Source organism: Dysidea avara, chromosome 3 (genome assembly GCF_963678975.1).
Source record: "Dysidea avara chromosome 3, odDysAvar1.4, whole genome shotgun sequence".
Lineage (NCBI taxonomy): Eukaryota > Metazoa > Porifera > Demospongiae > Dictyoceratida > Dysideidae > Dysidea > Dysidea avara.
In genome coordinates, this window is record NC_089274.1 from 45,354,146 (window position 1) to 45,378,131 (window position 23,986).

The following is a 23,986-nucleotide window of genomic DNA, read 5'->3' on the forward strand; positions in this document are numbered from 1 at the left end:
AGACCATTTTCAATATGTGGTCACTTATCTTAGTTTTTAGCGCACCCTTGTTTGAGCGCTGTTCATCGTCAAAGAGTGTTCTAGATCATGGCGTCTTCAGCCAACCAGAATGTGCAGCTACTAAATTATTATATATTCAACCCGACGTTGAGTAACAGTGAATTCGCGGTGAGTACAACTACGAGGTGTAATGCACTAAAATATTAGTATACACCCATTTTTAGGAGAAACAAAAGCAGAAGATACTATTTTATTGGCCAAAAGATGACTCTTTAGACCGGCAGCTTCGTAACATTGGCCTGTGCGAGGCCATGATTAATTTTACACGTGCATTCAACCCGTCCAAGCTATGTGAGGCGGTACGCACCCTCAGAACGAGACAAGTGTTATACGAAGCAGAACCCGACATTTGGATGGTGATGGTAAGGAGGTAGTGTTGTGATGAAAATGTGTTGCATGGTAACAATACATGTATGCGTAGTCACACACATGCATATGTGTATACAATCACACACTGTAAGGGGCAAGGCAAGGGAGTGGCACTCCAATATATCAGGTACTCCAATCTTAGTTTGACCAAGGACAAAGATCAGAATACCGTATATATTGGAATGCCATCCTCTTGCACAGTTACACGGCAGCTCTTTGTCATCTTGCCATTTATAATGTACATGTATGATTTTATAAATGCTGTGATCGTAGATTATATATTCTCATACAAGAATATAATATACAACCAGTCTGGTGACATGGACAATTCTACACTGTATGCAAGGCTTGAATTCAATTGCAACAGTAAGCAGTATTAGAAGCCCTTAGCAAAAGATAACACGATACATGTGTGCATACATGTGTGCTGAAATAACAGTCGGGCATAAGTTTTATTCCGATCAGTTTTAGCATTTGGCCAATTAAAAGTCCATTTTATCAATTTTAACCATGCATTTTAGCAGAGAAACCATTAATACATTGCTGATCTTTCACAAGCAGCCAACATGCCACACTTGTGTATACTAACGTATAAGCCCAGGAAGTTACTGTACATGTTATTACATGAATCTATTACAGCGGGTCAGTATACCTTGTTTTGAGGTGGTATCTGGTAGTGATCGTGTGATAGAATATCACGATGAGATGGTACAGGTGAGTTAACATACGTCAACACTCCGTACATACAATATAGTGATGTATTGCTGTTGCCCTCAGGACTCCATCTTACAAGCTGCACTAGAAACATCTTACCAAATGTTCAAGGTGAATAATATACCATGTTTTTCTGGGAACACATTTTCTGTACCTGAAATTCTAAGTCAAGAATGGCCTAACTGATATCAATGCACACTAACTGCACTTGTATAATCACAGTGTCACACACACATGATGCAGTGTATAAGATGATTACGGTTGCTTTGCAATACCAACTAAGTATTAAAACGTAGCTACGCATGTACATAAACTGAAGACACATGTTTTTGTTGTGTAGTGATGTGCAATAATAAGTTAGCAATAATAAGTTTGCAATAATAAGTTTGCAACTATATTGATTAATCACGATAACTGCATCACGATATGATAGTTATCACGATAGTAAATCCAATGATAAGATGCATAATGTAACACTAATTTTACTAATTTTCTATGAATACAGGTAAAGGCACATCCCATATACCCGAATGTATATATGTCATGCCAAAATACAGCGAAGTGTTTGATCTCAGAAAATGACATAATTGAATAAACAAATGAATGCTTTAATTGTTCAAGTAATTCTGGTGAGGTAAGAATGTATAATATTGGTACTCACGATAATCACAAGCTATTATCATATCACGATAATGAACCACTGCAATACGATTATCACACTATCGATATTATTGCACATCACTATTGCTGTGCTATATATATATATAGCTTCTATATAGTGTGTTTTCTGGTCAGAAATATTATCTACAATCTGATGCACTGCCTTTTCCTGCACTGGTTTACAGTGACCGCCACTATTTAGCAATGACCAGTCACCAGTATAGAGAATTATCGTGACTCCTGAAATATATGTTCTACTCCATGTATGTTAGGCTAGTTATCTTTCACATAATCCTGTTAGTTTATGGAGAAAGTCATTGGTAAATTAAGTAGATGTCAAGTGCTGTTCCTTTTTCTGTAGTTGTTTAATAATTCTTTTGCGTATGCGGAAGAACACTATGGAAATGAAGGACTGAAGAATAGAATGGAAAGATTCTTTACTAGGGTATGTGTGTGTGTGTGTGTGTGTGTGTGTGTGTGTGTGTGTGTGTGTGTGTGTGTGTGTGTGTGTGTGTGTTGTGTGTGTGTGTGTGTCAGTGTTGGGAGTAACGCATTACTTATGTAACATGTTACGTAATATTATTACTTTTGTGGTACCTAAGTAATATAACGAAATACGCTATAAAAACAGGTAATATAACTCAAGTTACTTTGCTTACAAATGTAACGTGTTACCTAAGTAATATAGTTACTGTAACGAGTCTAATATTACGTAATATTATTACTACAAGTAATGAAGTTACTAATCTCGTTAGTAATCCACTGAGTAATACCTAGCCACAACGAAGTATTGAAGCCTACTGAATGAAGCATATTCACCAACTTCTTACTTATAATCAAGATTTGCACATTGCCCAACAACGAAATCATGTCACGTGATAAGGTGGTAGTTTCACATGTGACTGCTTAAGGCTGTGGACACAAAGTAATTATGTAATATTATTATAGTTACTTTATTTTTTTTGGGTAATATGTAACTGTAACTAAATAGTTCTGTAGCAAGTAATATGTAACTAGTTACTTTTACAAAGTAACTGTCCCAACACTGTGTGTGCACGCACGTGTGTGTTTTTACCTTCTATTCCCTCTAGTATTTGATGACCATGGATGTAAACAAGTTAGACATATTTATGCTCTACAAAGGTGACTATTGTTTGCCAGCAACTGCACCCACTCATAAACACTCTTTCTTTCTCTATCTCTTATCACACAGGAATTCAGTTCCTACCACTGGACAAGAATATGTTCTTGAAGGTTCATTATCTTGTGAATCAATTAGAATCAACATTCAGGTCAGTACTGCTGTACACAGTATTGTACTTAGAACAAGTTGATGTTATGCTACTTCTAAAAATCACGCACCCTTGCAGTTAATTCATAGCTAAATAGGAATTGATCAATTATTTAGTTATTTACAAATACTATGCAATTTATTAATTACTATTTTAGCAATAATAGCTACTTGCTTTCAACAACTTGACTATCTCTGATAGCCTATGAGGCCTCTGCAGCATTGTTTTTTAGTTCTTAAACATCTGGAGAACCCAAAGGGAAGGCTGTTCGCAAAGTTTGTAGTGAATCATCACACCTGTATTTTAGACCACCAAGAAGAAACCACCTCAGAGAAAAGTTTACCTATGTGGAAGTTTATTTTGCTTTTAGTTCTTACATTCCAGCGGCTTTTATCATTTAATGGGTTTTCTCATGTGGGTGCATACGTATGGATAAACATAGATAGGTAGGTACACACATGTTGTTGTTTTTTTACAAAAACAATTTCAGTAAACCAAGCGAGCCAGCCGTTTGGGCGCACACCTGGTTTACAAAATTTACCATACCTTTAACAATGCTGTGCTATTGTATTGCTGTATCTGACTTCTGTAGGCAGATCTGTCGTAGTGTGTTTCTCTATGGAGATCAGTTAGTTTGGTAAGCTGGAGACGTACATGACTTGTGTATTTGTATTTGGAGTCAATGTGTATTTATTTTTCAAAGTTGATATTTGTGTGGTATGTTACATTAGATTGGTGTTTATTTCAGGAGTGGTCTAGAACATGATGATATGCAGATCTTCTACAACTACTTAGTCACATCACTGTTTCCTGCTCATTTCTCTTCATCCGACATTCAGGTTAGTCAGTACTGTGTGATTTTTGAGATTACATATACAATTTGTTATGTAGCAAAGTGGGGCCACCACATTTCAGTTTGCTACACAAGCACCAACCAATCAAAGTCCACAAGGAGGATGGTAAGTTACTTGCTGTTCAGAGGGAGTTGTCACAATTCTGTAGTTAAACAAATATGATGTCGTATGCCATTGCTGGAACACTGTTCTTCACAAAATCCCTCTCATATTCGTTAGTCTCAAGTTTTGCATTCATGTGGTTCTAGAGTGTTTCTGGCTTGATAGTTGATACCACTTGACCAGTAGAAATTTTTGCTAGAGTGAAAGCCCTCATAATTCTCATTCACTGTATTACCATAGAAGTGTAAAGGTCAAACCATAGATACGTAGTACATGATTTATGGTCAAAATTTGCACTGACCATTTCTTTTAGCATATCCACAAATTGCTAATTTAAATTATCAATTTGTGGATTCAGAATCCAAACTTCCAGTCAAGAATTGAATGGAATTTTGGATTCATTGAATGGCAAGCCATTCAGAATACAAAAATAGATACAAGGTGTCTATTTTTGTATTCAATGAATGGCAAATTCTATTCAATTCTAGAATAGAATTGGCCATTCTAATCATTAATTCCTATTTTCAATAGTAATTAATGATTACTGAATAGAAAATTCAATGATTATATTGAAGATAGAATCAATTGAACTTTCCATTCAGGTGAAACTGGTATTTTGCCATTCATTGAATCCAAAAATTCAATTAGAAATTGAATTTTTGGATTCAGTTAGATTGATAAAAGGTGGAGAGTTATTATTACTTTTAGGTGTTTTGTTCCCGGGCGTTATGTATGCGAGCCATTCCATATGTTCTGTTTTGTGGTTGGGGTTAGCCTATCTATGTAGTGGGGTATTATTTTTGGGAGTGGGCCTGGACTGCTTTTGTGTTACTAATTATTTATTTGGGGGCTATTTTGGTTTTGTTTTTTGTTTTTGTTATTATGATGTTATTTTTGGAGCGAGAAAAATGACTGGTCTTATAATTGCAGTAGTGATATAGTTTGCCATTTGAATTTTTTGTTGTGTAGTTTTCTACTGGGTCAGAACACTCGACAGTCAATGGAGCAACCAAGTGGGAAGAGCACTACTGTCTTTATTACACTGGACGGTCAACTGACATCTTGTAGACTATTTGTTTATCATGTGAGCCCCTTGTATGTAGTGTTGTAGGTTAAATTTTGGCAGGAATTATATTTGGCAGATTTTTACATGAGCACACCAGCCTATAGTAGGTAGTGAATTTGTGCATCACTGTCTGTATAATTCCTCAATTACAGTATATCTACAATTTTGTGCTTTTTCCAAATTGAAGTATACATTGTGTGACAGCCATCTTGCTCTTTGTGAGCTGTATATGTGATGTGATCAACTGGTATATGGTGAATGTGGATTACAACTGAGATACTAAAGAAGGCTTACATGCTGAATTTGCAAAAATAAGTTTGTGCACTTTCATGGTAGGATAAAATCCTAGTTACATATCATTTTAATCCTTACCACATCACAGTGTTCAATTCATAGTCATGGAGAGAGGTTGAAAGTTACAGTACTTGTTTACAGAATCAGGTTTGTAGGTTACACAGGGGTCAGAGACAGTTACACTATTGCAATGCGGTGTGTGTTCTATTAGAGTATTGTTGTTCTCCATATGTATATACTTTTATTTTTCTGTAGGCACAAAACAGTACATTGTGTTTCTTTGTTAATGAGAATGAAGACAGTCTGAGTGCTTCAGATCCCGTAGACTTTTGCAAAAGGGTAGACACATTTCTTGGTCCACTTCTGTCCAAGAGTAGCCGAGACATCAGAGAGTTTTGCAGCAAGGCTAAGCCAACTGGGTGAGTGGTATAAACGTATTCTTCACTGTATTGCCATATATGGAGATGAAAGATGTTTTATGTTCACCTTGGCTCTAATTGTCATGTGTAAAACTTTTTATGACTAAAATGTAATTTCCAAATGGCTCAGATCACAAAGTGATATTTGGGAATATATGAAGAAGGCTCAGTCTCACATATCGACCTAGCTTCTTATTATTACCAGTTACTAACACATGGGTGTGTGTGCCACATGTCTACAGTGCATGCACATGAAGAACTCTTATAAATACCCACCTCGCTTTGGCACTTCGACCTTTGAATTAGCGAGCCCATTTGGTTGGGTTAGGGTGGGTGGGAGCATCGATATGTTCAACTTTACTTCTTCATATAATCACGAATAGCATGCAATCAATTTGTGATCTGAGCCATTTAGAAATTATATTTCAGAAGGCTTAGTCTCACTTATCAATGGTGTTGTTTGTAGCTAAACACAGGGGAAGTCGAGCTCATAATATTCATACAACAAACAAAATAATTGTTTAGGTCGCACCCAGAGATGAAGTTGAAGACAGTACTGCTCTAGCAAACAACGTAGTGTCATGAGATGATCGGTAGTAGAAGTTCTTAAACATCGACTCTGAACTTTAATGTGCAGCCTGCATGATATCACTTATAGTAACACCTGAACCTAACCTGCAGCTGCGGATGTTGTTACTCTCCTGACTGAATGACCTACAAAAAAATACCACTAGATTAGCCTGGGAGGCTGCTTTCAACTTTCCTATGAATTGGGAGAGGCAGTGGGCTAACACCCTCAGCTTCTGGGAAAGATTGAGTGCTTCCTTGTATATTTGTCTCAATTTCTCACAGGGGAGTTTGAGTGTTGAGCACTCTGGGAGTCCACCTGTAGCCCTAGAAACTCCTATTCTAGGGATAGGTAAAGGTGTGATTTTACTGGGTTGATAATGAAACACAGCATCAAGAGTAATGCTTCTAAGTGCTGTGCTGCCTCCTCCTTGGAACCAGCAAGTATTAGAAACTAGGTCAGAGACTGAGCCTTCTGAAATATAATTATTGTTGATAACATTGTTTTACTGTTGTATTAACATATTGACACTACTAGCACTTTAGTTCATAACTGCAGATCACCTTGATGATTCCAAATTTCCCATGTGTTACATCATAGTACTCACAAGCTATTGTGTAGCATGCAAACTCTACTAATATTAAGCTGAGCCCTGAGAAAACAGCTAAAATATATACCATATTGCCTCGTATAAAAGTCCAGGCTTTTATTTTCTTCCCAGTACTTTTTACCAGGTCTGTAAACTAATAGGGCCTTTATTTGAGACTGGGTGTTTATTTTCGATTGGTCTGACTAATGCCCAGCATTTAATCGTACTCGGGTGATGGTGGAACAAGTTTACTGTAGTGGTAAGCATAGGAAACAGTGATACAGCGTGTTGACTATATAAAGAAGTGTAGGCAAGGCTGGAAAATAGTTATATGTATGCATGCGGACTCGCCCGGACTACTCACGTGATTACTTGTACTACCTTCGTCCCTCAGAAGACCCTAAACTGAAGTAGCAGCAACAAGGGAAACAATTAAAGCCATTAACAGTACATTCAAGCAATAGCCCGGGCCTCTTATTGAGACCAGGCATTTATTTTCCAAAGTTGTTGGAAACCTCCTCTCTCCCCCCCGGCTTTTAATCGAGACTGGCGTTTAATCGAATGCAGCTTATATACAAGGAAATACGGTAAGTGGTCAAGAAAAATAGTATTTCAATCAACCAAATGATTGGTGGTGTTAGTAAAGGTGTCAAGAGCAGACATGTGTAGTTAGGCTCCACTATAGGGGAAAGACTGTGCACTTTTATGATTTCCAATAGGAGATGTAAATTCTAAAAGTTTTAGTTGGTCAACCAGTACTAAAATGATCCAAATCTCAAAAACTTGTGTAGTTCCATCCATGAAGTATATATTAAATGTTTTTAAGGGTTCAACTCAACATGTATCATACAGTACGGTAGTACTGTATATTAGGGATCATGGAGATTTGGGCTTTCTTGCCCAAAAATATCACCCTAAAACCAGTCTCAAATTTCCTTCATAACAGCTTGGCAGTATTGGTTAGGCATAGCCAAGTCCAAAAATGCTTTCAGAGTGATCCCAAATCCTTCCAACAAGTTTCTACGGAATTTTAAAAAATGTCCCATTTAACTGAATCTTCTACTGACTAACTAACTGATGCCTTCAGCCAAGCATAACTCAACAATGGATAAGAGACTATGGGCTTGATTTTTTCACTGTTCGATGCCGCTTCATCCTGAGACATACCTTTTCGCCAACCGCAGTACGTACAATGCACATATCATGGACCTACCTTTGTGTTCCAGTTCTTTTCACTGACAACGGAAGGTATCAATTTGCAATAGCGCGATACAGCTTCCCTCTGGCTGTGTCATGCTTTTTGCCTGCATTTTCTGTAGCGACTGGATTCATTGCAAGTTTCTTGTACTGTTCTTCGTTTGTAACACTGTGTAACGAGTAGAGCATAGCTACAAACGAAGCATAATGACCACCTCACTTTTCAGTGTGTATTTGATTATTGGGGTGCGCATTCAGACACAAAATTATTTTATGGAATGCCTGGCGCCATTCTTTCTTTTGATGTGGTACACATGGATTCAGTAGTCATAATTATGTTATTAAAAATGTAAACAAACAAGTAGAAGGAAAAATTAGGAAACTTAAGCTGGATTAGGGATCAAAGAACAAAAAAGTGGGGAAACAAGGGGACAGCTGAAAAATTGTGAAACAAGGGAGGTTGCCTATACCTGCAGATATACTAGTGGACATGTAATCCCTAATTCAGTCATGGTTATAGACTGAAGAGTAGGGATTAGATGTCCACTAGTATATCTGCAGGTATAGGCAATCTCCCTTGTTTCATAACTTTTAGCTGTTCCCTCTTTTTTTGTTCTTTGATTCCTAATCCAGCTTAAAATTCCTATTTTTGCCTTCTACTTGTACATTTATTATAAATATAAAACTTGTGACTCATAAGAGTAGAATCTTAGCAGCGATAATTCAAAACTTGGTGTAGTATGATGTTCCAGTAATACATAATGATTTTGTTTTATGTACACAGGTTAGAACAGCAGTATCGTTTCATCTACTTCAACCAGGTCAACCTTGCTGTGAAGTCATCACTGTTCAGTAAGAGACCTCCTAACAACACCATCTCTCCTGACATCATGAAATTGATTGGTGAAATAAGTGCCGAGTATCAATAGTACGTCTATAACCGTGTCTAATTGTCTGTATATTAGTCCGTACATCTGTCAATTGTGTCTGTGAAATGTGCTTGTCTACCTGTCTGTCTGTCTATAGAGGTTTTCAGAAGAATCTAAAAACATGTATATTTATGGGACACCATCATGTCTGACCTTATGTCATGTAATAGCTATGACAATCTATGAGAAATATCAGAAATCGTGAAAATAATAGAATCGCTTCAGACTTCCAGACGTATGAATTTTTGTAACTTGACTTCAGTAATGGTTGTTAGAGACTTTTTAAATAAACAGTGAAGGAATGGATGTTTGTCAGTATGGTAAACAAAGATTATCCAGTACTATATTGTGAAGAAAAGTCAGTGGCTAAGTATGCTTTAGTCACCAAAAGTTTTTTTGACAAATATGAAATTCGCCCCACCAGTCACAGTTAAGCAGCTTTAGCCACGATACTCCACAGATAATATGGGTATATAGTGATTAACAACATATTCGTTCAGTAGCTGATTCACAGTGATGGTTTTCGAGATGCTAATAGAACATCCCATGTTTTATATGTTATAGTGACCTAGGTTCCATAAAATATCACAGCTGCTACAATACTGTATTACATAAGTTCAAATGTAATGGTTTTCCGTAAATATACATGTTTTCGGATTCTTTTGAAACCTCTATTAAAATATGTGACTAGTGAGCATTTAATAAACATGCTCAGAGCAAAACATGTTTTATGCATACAAAAAAGAGTACGTAATAATAAGTCTTATTGTGTACTCCTGGTAGAAACTTACTGATTGTACAGCAGTACATTGACCATACTATGCTAGCTACCATGCAACAATTATCATCACACCTCAGAATATCGGTTCACAGCAGTGTGGGACTATGGAGCCTGATTGCTTGCATTATGAATAACAACACAACACCCACATACATAATGCATGCATTTTTATCTAAGTGTTTAACCTTTTGTGTATCCTGCTACACAATGATTGTAAGCAAGGTGAGATATGTAGTTGCTTCACTGTCTGACGTCATGACAAAAGTATACATATTAGTAGCCTTCAATTTGTATTCACTATAAAGGGATCTAGGAAGCGATGAAGCAACACACATTGTGGATCGCCATTATCATTCCATGTTTTAATGGTTCATATACTGCTTAATTTTCAGTACTATGTGAGAGACTTAAGTCACAACTTAGATTCTTTGCAAGTGTTATGGAATATCACCTGGAGGCATGGCAATGTCTGTTAAGCTGAGGTTCTCTGGCCCACTAGAAGCTTTTGAGGCAGGAAGAGTACACATATTCAAGTTGTGAGGGTGAGAACACAGAAAAGCATACACACTGCTTTTGAAAAGACTCAGTTAAAGTCAAGAATCAAGATATCTACTAGAGGTGTACTGATATACCGATACATATTGTATCGGTGGCCAATATAGAAATTTTGACTATATCAGTGGGAGCTGATATTGCTGCTAAAAACTGATACGATACACCGATATACAACTAAACTATCTTGAGGACACTGTTCAATGATCAAGCCACATTATAAACCCTATTATTTAGCTAACAAGGGTGGGGAACAGTAGTTATCTTCCTTGTCTAAAAGCAGTACACTACGCGAAGCCATCTAAGTACACGCATAATTACTGTTTTGTTGTCACAAAGCTTACCAATCATACAACAAACACTCACAGTGGTGGACCTGGGGAAACAGCAATAAAATGAACCAACAACACAGCATAAAACAACCAGCCATCTCTACAAGCCATTAAAATGCAGAGTAATCCGGACTAATCTTGGCAGGGGCATGTATTAAAATATTTGTGGGTGCTTTATAGTCTGAGCTGTGAATAGAGGCCACACCACCGATCCAATACTGATCCGATATGAGATTAATCATTTTGAAACCGATTTGATATACCGATTTGACAAAGTGTAGCTATTTATATTTGAGGAACCACATATGCCATGTTCAACTTTATTTTAACTGCTGAAGATAGTCTTGAGATCATTGGCTATGCTTGGGTTACCCATGGTTTAGTTTTCTTATATCGGTACACCTCTAATATCTACATATCCTCCTGTGGAGGCTTTTTAAGGTCACACTTTTGTTCACAGTTTGGCTGTTTTGTGCAGATACTTAACCCTTAAAGTCGCATAGGCCGATATATCGGCCGCTACACATGGTTGTAAACAAGGCACTGTAATTTTCGAAGTGTTTATTCTATGGCTACGCAATTAATGTCGTTTTACTCGTGATGTATTAAGGATTAAAATGATACCTAGGGATTTACCCTACAACAGAAGTATGAGGACCAAAACACGCCGTGAAATATAAGCACGCAAATCCTTTACATAATGGTCCATAACTCGGTCCTAGTTGATCCCATTCACTCCAATTAACTGTTGGCCGATTCGCCATTCAATGGTGAGTAAGGCCATATACAGCTCACGTGATTCTGACATTAATTAAGATGGCAGACAAAGCATGGAATGCGATGTGACGATAAAACAAGCCACCGTTCTTCACAGCTTCACAGCTTCACACCAAGTAAGCCATTGTTGTTACAGTGGTTATTTAACCTTCCCCTTGTAGCTCAATGAATAAACTTTTGTTTGATATCTGGTTTTAGGCTAATGGATTAAGGCAGGCCAAGTTAGCTAGCCATATAAGTTTGTTTTGCATAAACACGCATTCCTCAAAAGTATTGTGTGACTTTAAGGGTTAATACAGCATTAGTGATTGTTCTATTAGAGTATAATTGCCAAAGTGCAAGCTACTGGCAGTATTCAATCTTTCTGTATATTTATTTTGCAACAGAAGCACATGATGCCCTTGAAATGTAAGCCATGATTTCAGCACTAATTAATCTGTGTCCTTAATTTTAAGTTTGAAAACTTAGATTTCTAGTATACGAATCTACTACTGAACAAGAAAACAAGCAGCTGAAACTGCATGATACACTACGTAACAACTTGTGTCCAGGTATCTGGGTTGTAATGAGCAATGCAGGCCTCCACTAATCCAGGGAATGGGATGTGATGGAATGAACCACTAAAACAAGGAACAGAACAAAATTTTGATACTGCCTAATTATTGATATTACATGCATGATTGACTCAAGTCACAGTTTGTTTTGCCTTTAATTTTTTGCAAGTGCTATACAGTATGTGATACAGTATGTGATACAGTATGTGATACAGTATGTAGCAATGCCTGTTAGACTCTCTCTGGCTGAATTTCTGGCTGGATAGCTTTCAAAGCAGAAATGTATTGAAGGCTACTTGGTTCAAGGTGCTCTATTAAAGTATCTCAATCAAGCTTTTTTTACATGTTTGGTTTTGCTTATATCTCATTAACTAATACTCTCAGTACTTTCAAACCACAAATGGTTTTCACTGCAATAGTAACTAGATGTACAGACTGATTTTTAAGTTATTCCGTCAAGCAGATTACCCTGTAGGTGTGACAACAATTGCTTTTGCAATTGCACATAATTCCATTGTTCTTAGTTTGATCTGTACGAAATTTAGACTGTAAATGTGCTGCATTATGCTCTTACTGCCCTCCAAATTTGAAGTCAATCGCACAAGTTATTGCAACTTGCATAAGAAGATTAAGAAGGAAAATATGAAGAAAATAAGATGACGTTTGAAGGCACATATCTTAGTGATGGCTGGGCGGATTCAACTCAAATTTGGAATGGGAGGTGCCCTACCCTGAGAGAGTTTCCGTAGCAAAACTGGTTGACTTTCCATTCAGGCACTATTGAGCTACAAAAGTGTGAAAAGTTCCTGTAAAATACACACTTGTCTGTTGCACATCCACACTAGCTGTACTTGGTTGCATTACACACTATCATGTGTCCTGATAGTTGACCGTTCTGTTGGAATATCTCATGGGGGTATCCAACTTTTTGAGTAGTCACATTTCCTAAAAGCAGCTGCACCTTGTACTGTGTTACTATATCAACAGTTACTGTGCTATTATGTTAACTTTATAGTGTTGAGGACAATGAAACTATTGCAAGAACACGAAGTGATTGTTGGATAGTGTGCAGGAAGTCAGGCCAGAGACAGTTCTTTGTAGTAATATCTCAGAAGAGTGCAAATTTTACAGAAATTAATGGTAAAGAGTTTCATTATTTAATTCTAATTTACGTTGTAATTTCAGATGAAATTCGAAGACTTTGTACAAAAGAATTTACCAACATATTCTTTCTAGACTGACTGCTGTGTTGTATTACCTTCACCCATTCATATACATGTATGGTTAATAATTTATTGTTTAATTTGTGTAGTGTGGTGTAAATACTTTCACTATAATAATGATGCATTTAATTTATGATGCATTTTAGGGTTGAGCAGTGTTGAAATTTAGAGGTGAAGATATAGAAAAGGAAGAGTGAACAACTGCCACTCCTCACTTTGAAAGTGGAGGGGCAGTGCCTCTCACTTTTTTCTATGCCCAGAAGCTCAAGTACGGCGGCTATTGTACCTCTTTTTACTGATCATCATTAGCCATAGCATCTGTGCTAAAAATTTTGCCTTAATCAATGTTATAATAATAATAGAGATCTAGTTACTCTAATAGAGCAGTCACTTAACAATTCTAATAGAACATTCTTAGAAGTTGGTTTCTACTACAGTGTAATAATAAATTAAGTATGCCATTTATCCTGCATTAAAAGATGTATCTATACATAATCAAGTGCATGGGCCTATTGCAAGGGCTTGTTTGTGGCAAATGGACAAGAGTCCTCCTTATTTCAAGTTATGGCAGGAGTACCTCAAAAGTGGTGTTTGTTCATTGTGCTGTTCAACTTGTATGTAACATCTCAACTTGCATCTTGTTTATAAAATGTGATCCCTACTAAGGATTTGAGGTTGAGTGCTACTGCTGCTGAAATTAATGCTGATCTTTGTAGAGTTGTTGATTTGCATGGGGGGAACATTTCATGACCATGGCGAGTTCCATTAGAACTACCTCCTCAGACTTGGATGTGCTACAGACATTTGGAATAATACACAACAGGATAACGTTCACTTTAATGTTTGTCAGAGTTGGACTGAACTCACAAATAGCGCATACAACATGTCATTTGTACATTGTGTAAATTAAAGTAGTTGCTGTAAGGGTGTGTGATCATTGTAAGAAAATGATAGATTCCAAACTTTCCATCATGGGAACACATGTATTACTAAAATTGCTCAGATTCAATCTCAAAGCATTCTGTGGTGGACATGCTGGCATCGGTGCTAAAGCATATTAGTGTGCATTGTACATACCTCTAAGGTGTAACTAATACAGTGTGTATTGGATTACAGTACTTGGTAAATGACAGCCATCCCTTATGAAATCCCTCCCCCTTCCAAATGGAATACTGTTTCTGCCCCTGATTTTTTTGTGTCATGCACGATACATCTTTATGGAAAAATCTAGCACTAAATATTGTATTTCATATGTTGATAGTTCGTAGTGTTTGACCACTCCATTACTGTACTTCAATTTTTCAGTGCCTGATACTGCAACCGTTTGTTCAGTGGCATGTGACCGGCAATACTAGACTAGAATGATACATGCAGTGAGTGAAACACATTCAACATGTGTATGCATGCACCTCCAGGAAGTTTTTTGAAAAATAGCTATGATGAGATTAAGCAAATACTGGCCTAGGATAAAATTGTGAAATAATTAATTTAATTAAAATAATTGACTGTACAAACTCATATGACCAGATCAGATTTGTAAGCCAATGGTGCTATCGCAAGTAAGACATAGTAGACACAATTAACTTTATGTATTCTGTGGTCACAGGTTGCTATTTCATTCTGAGTTATTACTAGCCCCATCATTTACAACTAGCCTAATTATATTTTATAAAAATAAGGAAAAGTATAAAAATTATAGCTATTTATACATGAATCAGCTGTAGTCATCTATTTATATAGTATTGATAAATAATTGATGTCACAACAATGACTCCTGCTACCAGGACAATGGTGTTCATGCTTGGAAATTGGTTGCTGAGACTATAGGTTTCAGGGGCATCTATTTCTTCAGTATATACTCTTGTGATGTAGTCATGAACACATTTGTACACAAACACCCATCCGCCTTGTTGTGCTACCCATTTGTGAAGGTCATAACGCAAACAAGCTCTGACGAGGAGCCGAGCAGTGATCTTCAAAATCCAATCAAGCTCTTCTTTATGATCAGCAGTATTTTGCAGGCTTTGCTTGTAATGTTTGACCAATAAAATGGTAAAAGTCGTACACTTCAAAAACGTCACAAGTAGTTCAGTTGCATTCTGGTCGGCTACAGGCTTCTTTATCAGTTGGTCAATTGCATCATCAAATATTTGCTCTAATTGTTGGGTATTGCGTATAGGATCCGGAGCGTCGCCAGTAGCTTGGCCAGTAGGCGCTGAGGCCACAACGGTATGCACCAATTCCCGCAAGGCCTCCACTACATTACCTTCTTGTCTACGTTCTTGATCGGTTTCAAAAATCTTTTCGGATATGTCGCTAGCAGCACGTTTCAACTCTGTTCCAATCTTTGCAACATAGTCTACTGTTCCCTGTTCTGCTGGCCTCACCGTAGTCACTTCTAATTGGGACTGTTCCGCTTCTGACTGCGACGCTTCGTGGTTTTCGCCTAGTGTAGCGGATTCCAACAATCTGTAACTAGCGTCTTGTAGTTCTGTTTCTTCCAAAACAGTTGTTTCATCGCTCACTGAATCATAGTGCTTCTGTTCTGCTGTTGCTTCACTTGCTTGTTTACTAGCCATTAAACGCCCCGAAACGCCCTATACTGCTTAAAAAACGATCCGGCAGTTTACATACTAGGAAAATTAAATCTCCGTAAATTCAATAGAGTAAAGTATCAATTATCGGACAATATGATGTTCGGACAGCTGCCATTCACTTCCTGGGAATCCTGCAGCTTTGGTTATTGTACCAAAAGGTAGGCTACAATAAGCAATAATTATCCTCCAATAATCAGCTTTGCATGATTAAAAGTTTAAGAGTTACAGCCAATAGTATGCTTAGTCCGATAAAATCTATGCTCGGATAAAACTATTCAGTATTTTATTATTTTTTATTATTATTATTATTGATTAGCAAAACCCATTGGGTAAATCGCTAATGTACAAAAACAAAATTTTAGTGTCTATGAATTTTGCAAACGGTTCTTGAAAGTAAGTAAGTCTATATAACTATCAGTTGTTGGACCGGCTTTTATTTTTACTACCAGTAAACAATGTCCAATTTATTTCAAATTTGTATGCAATATAGCTACCTGTACTCATTAGCTATTAATGGCCAAAAAATGGTTTCATTATCTTTAGCATAGAGGGAGTACGAGCCTTCCAATTTGGGTTTTACTCTTTTCACCACCTTTCATAACCCTTACGTAATATTAAGCTCAAAAGCATCCAGACTTCCTACTGTAGTTGTTGCTCTCTCTCATCGACTTTAGGGCACGCATCTAGTAGTTTCCGCGAGTAGTCGACTTTAGGGGATGCGTCCAGTAGTTGCCGCGAGTAGTAGACTTTAGGGGAAGCGTCCAGTAGTTGCCACGAGTATAGACTTTAGGGGAATTAAGCGTCTAGTAGTGTTAGCGTTAGCGTTAGGGTTAGAGTTCAGCTTTTGTTTCTTCTTCACCTTTAGGGTTAGGTTATTCTTACTAAATACAGCTTATTTCGCAGGGCCGGAGGAGGGAAAATTGAGTTGGTCAGGCCATTGACTATAATGTTGAAATTACTACTATATACATGCCAATGAGAGAGGAGCTGTTGCACAGTGTGCGAAGCACACTCTGCGAAGTGTGAAGCATGAGCATTCTAGGGGGCTCTGGGGGCATGTCCCCACAGGGAAATTTTTGAAAATCACTGAGACACTCAGATATGCAATTTTAGTGATATTTCACTGCTAGCTAGCTATATGAAAATGCTCAAGCCTATCTGTTGTTCTTCAGACTTTCTATACTATGTATAATTGTAGACCTGACATACAGGGGACACAGCATGAAACTTGCTGTATAGTTCATTTAATTATAGCTGGCAATTATAGAAGTTTAATGGGGGATCTGGGGGTGCAACCCCCAGGAGATGCAGAATTTTTGCAATTTAAAGGCTTGAAAATGCCTTAAAATTTAAAATTGATGCTAAATTTTAAAGTAGCAACTTGCAACTTTCCCCCCAAATTTCACAGGGAACCCAATAGTCAGTGCGTAGCGAGCTATATAAGGATTTTTATGTAGTTTATCAGCTAGAAATGGTAGCTGGTGAGGTGGAAAGCTCTTGTCGGTTGGGTCTCACTTTACCAAACTATATAGAAATAAGTCTGGGTCAGCTCAGCCCCCCCCCCCCTCATATCAACTACTTCCTCCACCACTGGTGACAGTCTTATTATTGTTGTATTGACAATTTATCATAGCAAAACACTATATAGTCTACTACTGTATTTCAATAGCATGCAAGCAATTACATTTAACTATGTAGCATCCGTCATAGCCCAGCAACACTATATACTTTCACCTCCCACTGCATGCATAAAAACAATTGAGATAATCTAATAGAACAGTCAAGTAACCACTTTAATAGAGTATATAGCAAACCACAACTTTTGCCCTGCAGTTAGCTCTAAAAATGATATTATTAAAAGTAGCCAAAAATCCAATCTTAAAATTTCAAATTATTTTGGAGGCACATTCATGATGCCATATTATTTTATTCCCTATCTACTATCTATATATAATACATTTTATTATAATTTTCAGAAACCCACCACTGAAATGTCTCATGGTATGAATTGTTTATTGTCATACTCGGTAATATCATATATCCACACATTTGACCACATATGTACTAAACTACAAAATATTACTATATAAAGTATGTTATACACAATGCATCCTGTTTTAACATATATATACTGATCATATTACAAGAAAATATCACATTACCATATTAAGCTATACATACCTACTACACACTGTCACTGTTAGTATAAAAGAGATCACATTGTGAGGTGATCACTAGTTCATCAGTAGCTCTACAATGACTACTATTACTATTACTACAATAATACTACTACTGGCTATTGAGAAAGTACTCTCCAGTGGTCAGCAGACCAATAGTACTCATGTCATCAACAGCTGTTGTGATCTACAATTAGGTTGCTTCACCTTCTCCAGGACAACTAGAAAATCAGGAATTTATGTCGTTACTAAACTCTGTAGTGTGGATGATCAATGTGAAACTGAGGCTTATTGTGACACTATCAATGGAGGAGGAGGATGGTTAGTGGTACAGAGGAGACAAGATGAATCTGTTGACTTTAACAGGACCTGGGTTGGGGGGTTACTATTCAGTGGACTGGAACACTGGACTGGACTACTGGACTGACATATTTTTGATTTTTACACATTCTATGGTTGGATTTATGGAGTCTTGCCAGTAAGTACCCTTAGGGCACCTGCAGCCCACTTCTAAACACTGAAGACGAACAATGGAATATGCGAAAACTGTCTCTTATCTTGATAATTTTGCTACTGTTCATTATGCCACTATACAACATTTATTTCTTACCCTGGTGTGTAGTAATGCTGCAGGCAATTGATTGTGACAGCAATAGTTAATCAGCAATCAGCTAGCCAGTAGATGGTATCCTTCGAGTTATATCCTTAGAGCAAGCTTGAGGAGCAAGCAAGCTAGTCTTGCTGCCAGATTTCTGTCTCAGTGCAGGGGCTTATCAATTAATGATTATAAGTAGCCAAACTGAAAAATCTCTAATTGGTAAGCCCCTGCACTGAGAGGCAAGTCTAGAGGTCTAGCCATGCTGGCGACACTAAGGATATCTTGAAAGATATTGTCTACTGGCTAGTTGATTGCTGGTTAACTATTGCTGTCACATTCAATTACTACACACCAGGGTAAGGAATAAGTGTTGTATAGTAGCATAATAAACAGCAGCGAAAATATTAAGAGACAGTTTTCGCATATTCCACTGTTCGTCTTCAGCATTTAGAAGTGGGCTGCAGGTGCCCTAAGGGTACTTACTAGCAAGACTCCATAAATCCAACCATAGAATGTGCAAAAACCAAAAATATGTCAGTCCAGTAGTCCAGTCCAGTGTTCCAGTCCAGTAGTCCAGTCCAGTGTTCCAGTCCAGTAGTCCAGTCCACTGAATAGTAACCCCCGCCTGGGTTGAGTATGAAGATGGATTTGGCAAGTTGACTGGAGAATTTTGGTATGGACTGAGACCCCTCCACTGCCTTACTGGTAAAGATGGCTGGGAAATGAGAATGGACCTCACATTAACTAATGGTAATAAGGTCATCCTCCATTATGAACAGTTTAAAGTTGCATCAGCTAAAGACAAGTACAAACTAACTGTTGGAGGATTCCAGGGACCACTACTGATCCAATGGCACACAGCAACAAAATGTACTTCACCACTAAAGACAGCGACAGTGATCAATGGGATAGAAATTGTGCAATACATCAATATGGCCCAGCCCGCCATGTGCGTGGAGGATGGTGGTATAATTTATGTCATCGAGTTAATCCCAACACTTATTATACTCATGAACAGGGGGTTTATCTCAGCAACCAGTGGTATGCCATCACGTTCTCTGAGATGAAGATCAGGCCACTCAATTGTAACATTTAATACACAACCCTCACACAATGTACTATCAGTTAGTTATACACCAGTAGCTATACTGGAGTGTGTAGTGTGGATCAGTTACTATTCTCATTGTACACTTTATTTACACACACTAACATGTACTACACTTACAATATACATTGTATTGTGATGCACATAGAAAGATAAACATTTTGAATTACATTGACTTGCAATTGTGGAATGGGAATAAGTAGCTATATGAAGATGTGTGTACATATGAAATGTTTATAGTATAGTACAGTACTGCATATGCATGCACACAGAGACATAGAGGCAGATATACTATACTATACACACAACACACATCAAAAGGAAAAAACAAAGCCTCTCGGGACTATGCAAAACACTGCATACTATTGTCACCAGTGAACCTGAACTAGGGTATCTTTACACCACTCAGGTATGGTGTGTGCTGTTTGAAGCGCTTTGATAAAACGTGTTCTGATTTTGTCAGTGCAATTAATAGTACAAGAAAAAAAATACAAAAACGTGGTGTGCAAAAAAACTGTAGTGGAAAGAACTGACAAGGTTAGGGTTTGAACCTATGTACGCCAAGCCAAACACAACAGTTTACCCAGCCATCCACCCACACATACTAACTTTTAAGTTTACTACTGCACTATGAAGTCACTTTCACAATTTTATGGCTTATAATAGTATTCAGTAATAGTACAGTTCTTAGCACTGAGTGTATTACTGATTTAAACACATGTCAGGATCATGGTTAGAGGTAATGTATTTCATGCTTCTTTGATTTATTTGTAGCTCACTGAACTTTATTCAGTTTGCTCACATGACTGTTTTCTAGTCCATTATACATACGGTCATAACTGTCAGTACTGTTTTTTTATAGCCAGAGAGGCTTGTAGTGTAGCTGAACTCTCTACTGTGTGACTTGTTACTCTCTTTACTGTAGAGTGACTTGTACATAGCTGAGCACTCTACTGGGTTACATGTGATGTGGCTAATGTCATCCATATAGCTATTTACCAAATTAACAATCTGACAATGCAGTTTGAGACACAATAAATGAACTCTCCAAATATAAGTCTCAGACTGTAACTCACAAAATTTAAGGCCATATGCTTGAGGATGCATATATATCAACTAGTGTAAGAACAATTTCAAAAAATTAAAACATGGGAATAGAGATCACTAAAAAAAGTAAAGAAACAAGAGTCAAACAAGTCAGCATGTTTGGACTCTAAGGAAAAAACAGTAGTTTCTCCATACATCAGGGGCAGATAAGTACTGAGAATTCTTCTGTTTAATGTTTATTTGAGTCCAAATAGAGATCTCTGAGTGTTTAACATGCTGGCTTGACTCTTGTTTCTTTAATTTTTTCAGTGATCTCTATTCCCATGTTTTAATTTTTTAAATTATTTTTTGTTTACTTTTTATAAATCCACTTATGGATAGCTAAAGTGATAATAAGAAGTGCTGGTGGTACTTGATATTACACAGTACTGCATGTATATCAAAATCAGTCATCGTGTACAATAGCTGTTAAGTATATAGTCAGTTAATATTATCAGAGTTAGCAAACACCAGTGTATTGTTTCCTTACTATTGAATGTACTTTGTACTATACAACTTTGACATATCCAACTATAGCATGCTGTAGTCAGCAATAGTATGGCTTCTGATTTATCATATAGGCATGCACACTTGTGCAGCTATGTGATCACAGTAAGTCAAGTAAACAGTGGTACACAACTACATTATTGCTCTAGTTAATATACTGTGGTTAAATATAGGTAATGATATAGGGTTTCCAAAGAAAGTGTTAACATGAATAGATTAGATACTTGTTAACACAATTAACACATTGGTTACCCTTGCCAAGACTAAGTCAGAAGATCATTGGCAAAGTGAACCTACAAGAAGTAAATTTGCTTGAGAATAGGTGTTATCATTGTAATATGCATTTAAAAGTAGGTCATGGACATGTACATAGGAAGGAAAGTTATACAGTTTTTATCCCCAAAAAGTACTCACATTTTGCTCTAGCCCTGTGGAAAAGATAAGAGATGAAGATGAACAAAATGGTATATCTTAGTTATTTAAAAAATACTTTAATTGGTTCCTTTCTAAGGCTTCTTTTGTGAGCTTCCTAAGGTGGTGTTTAGGTGTGTGTTCTATTAGGATTTGGCAAAAACATAGATGATCTCTATCATGAACCACTACCGTGGTTCATGATACTTGTTTTTGTAAACACTCTGGTATAGTATACCATATATATTATACTATATTGGCTCTCACTAAGGTGGAAGCCCTTCGCAAAACCTCTTCCGTTATTTTTTTTTGCTTTGTTTAATTATGCCTTGGCTCTGTACTTGTGTTATCAATACAATTTACTGTACTATTGTTTTTCTGTGTATTCCATGTATGTATCTTGGGGAAGCACCCATGAACAGGCTGATTCATTAATTTGGTGAAACCCTGTCTTTGAGATTAGGGGAATGAATAGGATACTGGCCTTGATAAGCAAATCAAGAACATCAATGGTTGCATCTTGGTACCGCTAACCCAGCCATGTAAACAACTTAAACCGACAGAACATTTAAACCAACAGAACATGCACAGTACAAAGAGACTGAGTACCACAGTGACCTTCAATAGTGCAAAGTATTACAGTAACAACTTCACTATCATTTAGCTACCAGCAGAACTATTCAGTAACTAATCTTGGAATGCTACAATATTTAAATAACCTTGGAGTGCTACAATATTTAAAAGGAGAGCTCGGCATTGCCACCAGCACTGTACATTTTCATGTTAAGCAGAGAAAGAATGCATTGAGCTCTACTTGGTCATAGAGTCATTTGTGACAGACCTCAATGGTTAATTAAGTATAGTTATAGATATTTAAGTGAAGATATTTTAATAGTATTAGAGGACATCAAACTTTTTTTTTTCTGTAACAATTCCACACATGCAGGCTTTGTGCATTAATACAATTATGTACAGTAACCTGAGTGTTCTTAGGTTCCAGTTCTAGTTTGCTAGGTTAGGTAATCCAAAGGCTGCAGCGCATGTTGCTGTCAGACCTTCAGTGCTGGTCACTGCAAAGCTTTAATAACAATAACAAAGTATCATTGTAATAGTGATCTTGTTTATTGTGTCTTATCCTTGTACTACAGCATTAGGCAAACATTTCAGTAAATTGTATACAGTGTATATAGACCAATGGTGGTCATAAAGGCATAGCCAAAGCGGTTTCCAAAAACGGCACTGAGTTACTGATGACTCAGCTGCTGAGAAATTTCAAATATTTAAATGGTTCAAAACTCAATAGATTTTACCTACAGTGTAGTACGTTATAGTGTGATAATAAAATTGAGTTATGTTATAAGTACATAACCCCTCAATTAGGGGTAGACAAACATGCATTAACAAACATATTTCTAACTACAATTAGCAGTATTGAATGACATCTGTAAATCAGTTTAAGATTAAACTAACAGGACTAGACTAACTGTTAGGATAATTTTTGTTGATAATTGTAATTGTTTATCTGTGCTTTTATACTCCACATGAGGTTTTGCATAGTAATAAATATAATAATAAATATAACAGAGACCTATATATCCTGCATTGCCGAAAACTGCAGACCACATTTCCATGTGGGCTATATACATTTGCAATGTTACAACATCTGCTCTGTAAGTATTTTCCCCAATTGAAATAGAAAACCATTAAATTCAAAGCCCTATACAATTTCAAAATCCTTTCACTTTAAAATCTCCGTGAATGTTGTTTATGTTCTATTAGAGCATGTTTGACTACTCTATTAGAGCAGCTATTTTGATCTCTCAATAAAGTATCTTCTTAAACTGAGAGCTCATATTTCCTCTCTAGATCCTTTTCTGAGGATTAATTATAAATTGTTACGTTGTACTGCATGTTGTCATCCATATTTGTAAACTAAATGGTGTGCTTGAAATTGGTTATCTTAGAATCCAAATTTCAAAGGTTGTTTCCTGAAACCTCCTTTGACCTTCCGTATGCCCCTGAAAGTGTTACTAAGAATACTCATATTATGTATTCTTGGTGAGATTGACTAATACATTTCCACCATGTTGTCCAGAAAATGTTTAGCCACACAGTGTATATAATAACAGAGCTAGAATGCTGGTAGGTTATGCAAACTAGTTTAATAAGTGTG

At 36.9% G+C, this 23,986-nt stretch overlaps 2 protein-coding genes across 2 annotated transcripts; both read left to right on the plus strand.

Moving 5' to 3' along the window:
• Window positions 1-5: 5 nt before the first annotated feature.
• On the plus strand, window positions 6-13,465 carry LOC136251261 (vacuolar fusion protein CCZ1 homolog). The gene is made up of 15 exons (XM_066043685.1): window positions 6-168; window positions 225-422; window positions 1,069-1,143; window positions 1,207-1,254; window positions 2,165-2,248; window positions 2,895-2,946; window positions 3,017-3,095; window positions 3,688-3,732; window positions 3,844-3,934; window positions 3,987-4,054; window positions 5,021-5,135; window positions 5,667-5,830; window positions 8,969-9,112; window positions 13,125-13,249; window positions 13,295-13,465. The coding sequence occupies exons 1-15, from the start codon at window positions 88-90 to the stop codon at window positions 13,348-13,350; spliced, it is 1,425 nt and encodes a 474-aa protein (XP_065899757.1). The 5' UTR covers window positions 6-87; the 3' UTR covers window positions 13,351-13,465.
• A 4,720-nt stretch (window positions 13,466-18,185) lies between these two features.
• LOC136248548 (angiopoietin-2-like) lies at window positions 18,186-18,533 on the plus strand. The gene has a single exon (XM_066040318.1). It carries the CDS (start codon window positions 18,186-18,188, stop codon window positions 18,531-18,533), a length of 348 nt encoding a protein of 115 aa, XP_065896390.1.
• The last annotated feature ends 5,453 nt before the right edge of the window (window positions 18,534-23,986 follow it).

Coding starts and splice junctions, on each gene's coding strand:
- LOC136251261 (XM_066043685.1), top strand. CDS start 88: ATGGCGTCTTCAGCCAACCAGAATGTGCAGCTACTAAATTATTATATA. Junction 1,255..2,164: donor CATCTTACCAAATGTTCAAG/GTGAATAATATA, acceptor CTTTTTCTGTAG/TTGTTTAATAATTCTTTTGC. Junction 3,733..3,843: donor TATGGAGATCAGTTAGTTTG/GTAAGCTGGAGA, acceptor TGTTTATTTCAG/GAGTGGTCTAGAACATGATG.
- LOC136248548 (XM_066040318.1), top strand. CDS start 18,186: ATGACTACTATTACTATTACTACAATAATACTACTACTGGCTATTGAG.